The sequence below is a fragment of the Cebus imitator genome, unplaced genomic scaffold (genome assembly GCF_001604975.1).
Source record: "Cebus imitator isolate Cc_AM_T3 unplaced genomic scaffold, Cebus_imitator-1.0 Scaffold156, whole genome shotgun sequence".
Lineage (NCBI taxonomy): Eukaryota > Metazoa > Chordata > Mammalia > Primates > Cebidae > Cebus > Cebus imitator.
Window position 1 is genome coordinate 884,858 of NW_016107471.1, and position 10,411 is coordinate 895,268.

Consider the following 10,411-nt stretch of genomic DNA (forward strand, 5'->3'; position numbering starts at 1 on the left):
GCTGGGATTACAAGCATGAGCATCTGCACCTGTCCCAGTTTTCTTTTTCAAATACATCTTTGTCTGATTTTGGTATCAGTGTAATACTGGCCTTGTAGAATGAATTTGGAAGGATTCCTTTCCTATGTTTTTTGGAATAGTTTGAGTAGGATTGGTATTAGTTCTTTAAGTGTTTGGTAAAATTTAGCAGTGAAGCTATCAGTTCATGGGCTTTTCTTTGTCAAGAGACATTTTATTACAGCTTCAATGTAATTACTTTTTACTGGCCTATTCAGGTTTTGGATTTCTTCATGTTTCAATCTTGGTAGATTGTATGTGTCTAAGAATTTATCAATTTTTTCTAGGTTTTCTAATATATTGGCATGTAGTTATTCATTGTAGCCTTTAATGATCCTTTGATTTCTGTGGTATTGGTTGTAATGTCTGCATTTTCTTCTCTTTTTAATTTTTTTTCTTAGTCTGGCTAAAGGTGTGTCAATTTTATCTTTCAAAAAAACAATTTCTCATTTTGTTGATCTTTTGTATTGTTTCCTTCATTTCATTTATTCCTGCTCTGATCTTTATTATTTATTTTCTTCTACTAACTTTGGGTTTGGTTTGCTCTTCCTTTTCTAGTTTGTTATTTTATTTTATTTTATTTTATTTTATTTTAGAGGGAGTCTTGCTCTGTCACCCAGGCTGGAGTCAGTGGCATGATCTTGGCTCTTTGCAACCTCTGCCTCCCAGGTTCAAGTGATTCTCCTGCCTCAGCCTCCCAAGTAGCTGCGACTACAGGTGCCCACCACCACATCTGGCTATTTTTTTTATAAAGGGAAGTTTATTAAGTATTAACTCACATGATCACAAGGTCCCAAAATAGGCTGTGTGCAAGCTGAGGAGGAAGGAGAGTCAGTCCGAGTCCCAAAACTGAAGAACTTGGAGTCTGATGTTCGATGGTAGGAAGCAGCCAGCACAGGAGAAAGATGTAGCTGGGAGAATAGGCCCGTCATCTCATTTTCACATATTTCTGCCAGCTTTATATTCTTAGCAGCTGATTAGATTGTGCCCACCACATTAAGGGTGGATCTTCCTTCCCCAGCCCACTGACTCAAATGTTGATCTCTTTTGACAACACCCTCACAGACACACCCAAGATTAATACTTTGTATCCTTCAATCCAATCAAGTTGACAGTATTAACCATCACAACAGCTTAACACTGATTGGATAAACACACTAACAAATAAGCAAAAAGAAACCAGTAAAAACTCTACACCTTAATTTTGTCTCCCTGCTTTTTAACTTTTTGTTGTTTCTATTTATATCTTAATTGTATTGTCTATGTCTTGAAAAGTTATTGTAGTTATTATTTTTGATCCATTCATCTTTTTGTCTTTCTCCTTAAGACATGAGTAGTTTACAAATCACAATTATACTGTTATAATAATCTGTGTTTTTCTGTGTACTTACTATCACTAGTGTGTTTGGTTCCTTTGGATGATTTCTTTTCCTTTTGTTTTGTTTTGTTTTGTTTTTATTGTACTTTAGGTTCCCGGGTACATGTGCAGATGATGCAGGATTGTTGCATAGGTAAATACATGGCAATGTGGTTTTTGCTGCCTCCATCCCTCCATCGCCTGTATCTGGCATTTCTCCCCATGTTATCCCTCCCCAACCTCCCCACCTTTGGATGATTTCTTATTGCTCATTAACATCCTCTTTTTTCATATTGAAGAACTCCCTTTAGCATTTCTCGTAAATGTAAACAGGTCTAGTGCTGATGAAATTCCTCAGTTTTTGTTTTTCTGGGAAGGTACTTTTATTTCCCTCAGGCTTGAAAGATATTTTCACTAGATATACTATCCTAGAGTCAAACTTTTTTTCTTCAGCACTTTGAACATTTCGTGTCACTCTCGCTTGACCTGTAAGGTTTCTGCTGAAAAGTCTCCTGCTAGATATATCGGAGTTCCATTGTATGTTGTTTCTTTTCTTTTGCTGCTTTTAGGATCCTTTCTTCATCCTTCATCTTTGGGAGTTTGATTATTCGTAAGTCAAACTCCCAAAGGTCATCATTAAACTATTAAATACCTTGAGGTAGTCTTCTTTGTGTTAAATCTGCTTGGCATGCAATAATGTTCTTATACTTGAATATTGGTATCTTTAACTAGGTTTGGGAAGTTCTCTGTTATCCCTTTGAATAAATGTTTTACTCCTATTTCTCTCTCTACATACTATTTAAGGCCAATAATTCTTATTTTACTTTTAGGTCATTTAAGTCTTAGATTTCCCTTTCCAGAGTATTTTCTAGATCCAGCAGGCATGTTTAATCATTTTTAATTCTTTTTCCTTTTGTTTCCTCTGTGTATTTTCAAAAAGTCTGTCTTCAAGCTCACTAATTCTGCTTCATCAATTCCACTGGTGCAAGACTCTGGTGAACTCTTCAGTAGATCATTATATTTTTCAACTCAAGAATTTCTGCATGATTCTTTATCATTATTTAAATTTCTTTGTTAAACTTATCTGATAGGATTCTGAATTCTGTCTTTGTGTTATCTTGAATTTTTTTGAGTATACTCAAAACATCTATTTTTAATTGTCTGTCTGCAAGGTCACATATCTGTCTCTCTGGGATTGGGCCTGGTGCCTTATGTAGTTCATTTGGTGAGATCATGTTCTTCTGCATGGTTTTAATGCTTGTGGGTGTTAGGACAGTTAGGTATGTATTGTAGTCTTCACAGTCTGGACTTACTTGTACCTGTCCTTCTTGGAAAGGCTTTCCAGGGTATTCAAAGAGACTTGGGTGTAATGATCTAAGTTGTTGGTCATTGCAACCATATCTGGATTAGGGGTTACCGTAAGCCCCGTAACACTGTGGTTCTTGGACACTCACAGAGATACCGCTTGGTGATCTTGGATAAGATCCAGAAGAATTCTCTGAATTATCAGGCTGAGACTCTTGTTCTTTTACCTTACTTTCCCCCAAATAGAACCTTTCTCTCTCTGTACTGAGCTGACTGGAGCTGGGGGAGGGAAGACACAAGCACCCCTGTTGTCATCACAACTGGGACTACCCTGGGTAAGACCTGAAGCCAACATAGCACTGAGTCTTGCCCAAGGCCCTATGTAACCACTACCTGGCTACTGCCTATGTTCACTCAAGGCCCTGGGGCTCTATAGTCAGCAGGCACAAAGCCAGCCAGGTTTGTATCCTTCTCTTAAGGGTGGTGAGTTCCCCTGGGCCCCAGACAGGTCCAGAGATACTGACTAGAAAATAGGGCCTGAAGTTGGAAAATCCACCTGGTGGTCGTTCTACTGCAGCTGAGCTGGCACTGAAACTACAAGACAAAATTGTTCCCACCCTTTCCTTAGGCAGAAGAATCTCTCCCCTTGTCCACCACTATCACAGGCCCATGGGGAATACTGCCAGGGTTACCACCACTGTTCATTTAAGGCCCAAGGGCTCCTCAGTCAGCTTATGGTGAATGCTGACAGGCCTAGGACTCACAATTCAGTGCAGTGGGCTCCCCTCTGGTCAGGGAAGGTTCCAGAGATGCCATCTAAAAGCCAAGCCTTAGGCTGGGTGTGGTGGCTTATGCCTGTAATTCCAGCACTTTGGGAGGCCGAGGTGGGTGGATCACATGAAGTCAGGAGTTTGATACTAGCTTGGCCAACTTAGTGAAATTAGCCATGTGTGCTAGCTGGTGGTAGATGACTATAATCCCAGCTATTCAGAAGGCTGAGGCAGGAGAATTGCTTGAACTCAGGAGGCAGAGGTTGCAGTGAGTTGAGATCATGCCATTGCACCCTAGTCTAGGCAACAAGAGTGAAACTCCACCTCAAAAAAAAAAAAAAAAAAAAAAAAATCCAAGGCTTGGAATTGGAGATTCCAATGCTCTTCTTGACTATAGCTGAGCTGGTATCTAAGCTGATTTTTTGTTCTTATGAAGGTGCTTTTTATGTAGATAATTGTTAAATTTGGTATTCCTGTTGGGAGGATGATCAGTGGAGGCTTCTATGTGGCCATTTTTCTTGGTCTCCTCTCTCAAATTAATTAATATTTTTGAATGAATAAATGACGGGAAGTTGAATATGAGAAAAGAGGTAGTTATTGTACTTACTTGTATATTTGTCACATTTCTACCAGCAATGTGGTTTTGAAGACATATTCACCCAACAGCTGGTGAAGATATGGGCTTTATTTACATAATAAAAGATATATAATTGAGATTCCAAACAACATATTTAAAAATAGAAAGTTCACATCATAGGATAGTGGTTACCTCCATTAATTGCCTAAATGGCTTTTATCTATGCTTCTCCATCTGGCAAATAAATTATTTTCCTTAGGAATAAACATGTTGAAATATCATTAAAGATATACTTTTTTTTCCTCTTGAAAGTGAAAACCCATAATTCTTTTAAATATTTCACTTACTTTCTCTATACTTAATTTACTAGGGCCTAATAAAAGGGTAAGGCAGGAAGAAATCCGCATTATTTCAAAGGACATCTCTTCAGCAAGGAAAACATTTTGCAGGAAACCCTATTGATTAGCTTGCTACCTACTTTATTGACCTAATAGAGAGACTGATGTAAACAACAGTTGATGATAATGTTATGAAGGCTACATATTTAAAATAAAATTGTTTACAGAGCAAATGAGAGGTAGAAGGCCATATTGAAAATATATACCCATTATTCAATCTACTTGATGGATTTTGAATTTGATCATATTTCTCAAAGCCTAGAAGCTAAGTCAGTGGTGATAAGATCATTTTGTGGTATAATTGCCTTGACATCTTCTACTCTTATTTTTATTTTTTGAGACAGGATGTTACTCTGTCACCACAGCTGGAGTGCAGTGGCATGATCATGGCTCACTATAGTTTCAACCCCCTGGGCTCAAGTGATCCTCTCCTCTCAGCCTCCCAAGTAGTTGGGACCAGAGGCACACACCACCATTTTATCTTTTAAAATTACAGAGATGGGTTTGTAGAGATGGGGTTTCGCCATGTTACCCAGGCTGGTCTCCAATTTCTGGTCTCAAGTGATCTGATCCACCTGTCTTGGCCTCCTAAAGTGCTGGGATTACAGGCACAAGCCACCATGCTTGGCCAATACCTTCTACTTGTAAAGGCTCAAAAGATATGCAGAATCCCCAGGAATGAAAATAAATATAGTTCACATCTATAACTATGCTTGAATTAATAATGGTCCTTGCCATCATGGAGTTCCTAATCTAGCTGAGGACATAAATGTATAAAAAGTAAATTTGTATGCTACAATATAAACAAAGATCTACAGAGATGTAAATGTTTATGGCCCATTACTTCACTGAGAGTACATGTAAGTCAGGGTGCCAAGGAAGAGAGGAGAGAGATGTGGTTGAAAAGTGAATTTGGTGGGAGTATCAAACAAGGAGACATAATCCAAGTGTTAGTGTATTAGCAGTAGCTGCAGTGAACCAATGCTGGTTGTCTTTCAATTAAGTATTTATGCTCTGCTAAGCACTCTTCAAGCTTACTCTTCACCACAACAAAATTTGCAAAGAGATGCTTAGCTCATAAAGGGAGCCACAGGAACTGCACTGAGGTACAAACTCCTAAACATGATACATGTTTTCTACACAGAGAGAGCAAGAGCACACGTGCGTGTGTGTGTGTGTGTGTGAGAGAGAAATTTAAAGTTTTCAATTAAGTCTGTGACAGTAGTAATAATGAAGAGTTAATCAGCCTAAGAGGCAGTTTATAAGTGGAATCAAAGAGATTTGGAGGATAAAGTGACATTGGGTGGTGAGAAAAGGCTCTGAGAATGAAGAGGTGGCGATTTTCATTTGATTGTTTGGGTGAAGGATCCTTTCCTCAGGAAATGGGCTGGAGAAAGAAGTTACAAATTTAGGTTTGAAAATATGGTTTTGAATCAGTTGTAGGGACATCCAGATGGAGATACCCATCTTGGAGCTATAAATACTTCTCTGAAGCCCTGGAAAGACATGAAATCCGAGACGGAATGATTGGAAATCTTGAATGTGGTTGAAATCACAAAAGTGAATGAAATAGCCTACAGTTAAGGAAGGCACCACGGGTCAACTCAGTTTTTAAGCTGGCAATGTCAGAGGACACAGTGACGCAGACTAAGCAAATAGAAGCACCAGGGAAGGGAGATGTCAGGGAAGCTGAGATCTCCGGGTTCAGTCAGCATTGTCAAATGCTGCAACACACACACACACACACACACACACACACACACACACACACACGTTAATAAGGAGCGGGGCTTCATACAAAGCCACATATTTTATCTTAAGCCAAAACTAGGCTATTCACAGCTATATAGTCGACTTCCGCTTTTTATTTTGTTTTGTTTTTAAATGAGATGCCAATGTTTCCCACTCGCGTTCTCCTTCATCGCCCTTCCCTTTCCTCCCTTCTTCCATGCAGAATGCAATTCTCCTCCACATTTCAATGTTTTGGGACTTGCCTCTCACTCCTTTCCCTTCCCAAGGCTGCCTGTCTGTCTCCATGGAAACCATCGCTTAATTAACCCAACGCAGGGAGAGCGCATTACTGGTCCAAATGAAAGCCGCCAGAGCAGCTGCAGCAAGAGCTGGAGCAGAGAGCGAGAAGGAGGCTAAAAGGAGGCAGGCTGCGAGGTGGGCTGTAGCGCAGGCAGGAATCCTGGGCAGCCTGGGCCGCCTCACCCCAAGCAGCGCCAGCACCTCCCGGACAAGTTGCCCCGGCACGCGAAACTGCCAAAGCACAGGCGCCGGGCGCCTGCAGGTCGGGGGCTGGGGACAGACGTGGGTCAGGGCGGATTGCAGGAGCTCCGCGGCACCTGAGACTTCTCAGCCGGGCATCCCCTGCACTTTGACTTCTTCCAGGTGTCTGCTCTTTCCTTCTTTCTCCACCAGTCGAACCATTGTTTAAACCTCCTTTGGTTTATCCTCTGCCTCTCTCTCCCCATTTCAAAAGTTGGCGCTTTTTGACTCTAAAACAGTGCGCGTCAGGGCAAGGGGTCTTTACGCACACCCAGGGCAAACACAGTGACTCACAGAACTGAATTTGAGTGAGGTTTTGGGCTTAAAGATCAGGCATTCAGGAGCTTTCCACTTTCGCATTTTTATTATGGCACACAGCCTTCAAAATTCTAGTTTACGCTTAGGTTTAAGGAGGAAATTAATATCACAGCCCTAGGGATAGAACACTTACCTCAGGTTGTTTGGCAAAATGGGCAAGGTTAAAGCTTTGTAGTTTTGTGGAAAAGTCTGGATTTAATTATTAGGCATTTATTTTTAACTGGATTCCATTTTATCTGAATTGAACACCTGCTTAATAAGAACTAAAGAGGATTCTATAGGAAGAAACTTGCTTTAGAGTGAGGTTTAAGGAGCTTTAAAATTGATCCTGGGGACCTGTTTACTATTAAAATGGTATTTTCAGTTTTAAAAACATATATAAAATACAGGAGTATTCTTTTATTCTTTGTACCTTAAGTTGAATATAAAAGTTTTTAGGTCCTCGGGTCTCCACGTTCCTATGAAATGCTAGGCAAGTTTTTTAGAGGAATATATTTAAAAAATAAATTGAGTTCAAATGAATATTGAACGTTTTTTCTATTTAAGTTTCAGTTTCATCAGCAGTATTGTGAAATATTTTTCATTATGATGGTGTAATTTTAAAATGTAAGGAATTAGTTCCAATGAAGCAGCAGTTGCGTAGGTGTTCTAGATTTCCATTAATTGAGGTTAAATACTTTCACACAATGAGATGTAATTTTGTCTAATTGCCTGGTAATTCATTTTATTTCCAACACCTCCTTTATACTTAATTAAAGCAGTTTCTAGAAACAAGTTGTTATTTGTTGGAAAGTACCAATGTTTCCAATTTTATTTAGTGGAAAAATTATGCAGCACTCACTTATTAATGCCTTAACAGTTAATTGGATGAGCAGTCACTCTAAATTGAAAAGATGTGACATTAAAATGATATACCTACACTCAATTTAAAAAATGTCCAATAGTTTAGTTTTGAAGTTAAAAATATACATATTCAACTGAACTGCATACACTTTACTTTCCAGATGGAGAAATTAATTATCCTACTGCTCTGGTTACAATATGTTGTTAAGGTAAGACATTTTTGAGTGCACCCTCTTTGGAATAATTAGCTAACGGGCAGGATGTGATTGCATTGAGTCTATCATTCTGGAAAATGAGGAGTATATTGAAGTAAAATAATGCTAAATATCGGATACAGAAAGAAAAAAAGTTTTCTTTACTAGGTGTCACTCACATATGTATTTTTATTGTTTAAAAATTGTGTCTTGGATGATCATAGAGATAAGTCAGAATCTAGAAAAAAGGGTATAATAGCGCATTTCAGGGTCGTTTTTGGTAGGAATTTTGAGGAATAGTAGGAATATTACTCTCCTGAGAGTTGAAGTCTTTTTTGTCATTGAGGGAGCGTTAAGGGTCCCTGAACCTGTGGTGTATCGTACTTTGCTAATATTTTCATTACATATAAATGAAATAAGGGTCTAAAATGACCCAGTGTCAAACACTTTGTACCCACAAGTATTTTCTTTGCAAATGTATTGTCAAGAATATCTGCGAAATAATTCCATTTTGTAGACATTATCACCAATGTTCACAATTGGAATTCCAGGAGGATTTGCTGTGTTTTTCCTGTGACTTTGGGTCTCTTCCCCTTCCCTGAACCCAGGGACACATGTTTCCTAGTTCGAGAGTCATGGATCTTAAATTTCCATGTTCTTATTTTATTTGCTTAACATTTTCAAAGTTATAATTATAAATAGAATAACTGACAGAGTAATTCATGTGTAGACACTGACACCACTGAAATGTTTTAAAATTATAATTTGGTATATTTTAGGTGTCATTTTAATAAATCTGTTTATAAAAGAACAACGAAGAGTACATTTTTACTGGTTTTTACAGTTTCTTCTCATTTCCATTTTAGATCTCAAAAAATTTTCATTATATACCAATGAATAAGCAAACAACAGAAGTTTTTATTGAGTGGGATGAATTTCCTAAGGGAGGAAATCCTGAATTTTATTTTTAAAAATATCAACTTGTTAATGATTTTGCTCAAAAAGTAAGAAACCTTTTCTTGGTTCTGATAACAAGTAAGCGTAATGTAAATCTGTTGTTACCAAATACCACATGTTAAATAGGATCCTAATAGTTATCAGGGTTTCTTATTTTATTAATATATAAAATGCTAGCATTTTATGAAATATCTTCAATAAGTAGTTGATCAAACTAGTATTTAACTTTTTCATAGGAATGACTGTCTTTTTAGAATTTGTATACCAAAGGAGAGTAATTATTTAAAAAATAATGTCTTTTATATAGAAATAAACATTTCATGTGTATATTTATATTCTGTATTGAAAAACTGCTTCTTATGAAGGAGATATACAAAAGTCAAATTTTTATTTAATGTGAGTGGCATAGAGATAATGTTGAATAAACATTTTTTAAGCAGATGAATCTAATTATTTACAGAATGTAAAAAGTATTCTTACAGACTCACAAAGGCATCAAAAATTAATAACAGTAGAGGAAAATGAAGACTATCACATCATTTTACAGTCCATGAGATATGGACAAATTTTAAGTGAAAAGTCATTTCAAACTCGTAAGTAATATATATGTTGATCATTTATGTCAACTGTATTATCTATTATAAAAGGTAAAATTTTCATTACCAGATAATTTGAATTTTACAGTATTTAACAGGTATATAATGGTACCGTAAAATTATAATAGTATTATTTTTACATAATATAAATCTCAGAATTAAAAAAAATATATAAACAAAGGTAAGAAATTAGTTTTCAATTTTGGTATTTTATGTGTACTAGTATGAATGGATAGGTATGATGGAGATTTTAAATGTTAGCTAGATTATGTAAAAAATGTAATGTGGCTCTGTAATCTAATGCATTCATTCTATATAGAGTAGAAGAAACTCCCATATAGTCTAGAAAATATTTTATGGGTAGATAATATGTTTTCCCATCTTGTAATCTTGTAACTGTGTTTCATTCAATTTTATTTGAATCTGTACTAATCATTCTCCCTGACTTTTTAGGTGGAATCTCAGCTAGCAATATTAAAACAATAGCAACAAGTACAAGTGTTTCTTTTAACTGGAGCATGCCCTTTTCCAAAGACATATCAGTGTCAATATCTTGTAATAATTCTTCACAAGTTATGCAAAATAATGTTATGGTTTATGAGTGGGGTAATTTAAAACCTGCATCTTTATTTTTTTTTTTATTTATTATTATTTTTTTTTTGAGACGGAGTTTCGCTCTTGTTACCCAGGCTGGAGTGCAATGGCGCGATCTGGGCTCACCGCTACCTCCGCCTCCTGGGTTCAGGCAGTTCTCCTGCCTCAGCCTCC

At 37.2% G+C, this 10,411-nt stretch overlaps 1 protein-coding gene across 1 annotated transcript in view; it reads left to right on the forward strand.

Annotated features, from left to right (window-relative positions):
• The first annotated feature begins 6,553 nt into the window (after positions 1-6,553).
• The window catches only part of PTPRQ (protein tyrosine phosphatase receptor type Q), a 255,887-nt gene continuing 252,029 nt past the window's right edge, over positions 6,554-10,411 (forward strand). Inside the window, exons 1-2 of the mRNA XM_037743831.1 lie at positions 6,554-6,781; positions 9,508-9,640. Of these exons, the coding sequence (XP_037599759.1) occupies positions 6,554-6,781; positions 9,508-9,640 (361 nt within the window). The remainder of the gene's footprint in view (positions 6,782-9,507; positions 9,641-10,411) is intronic.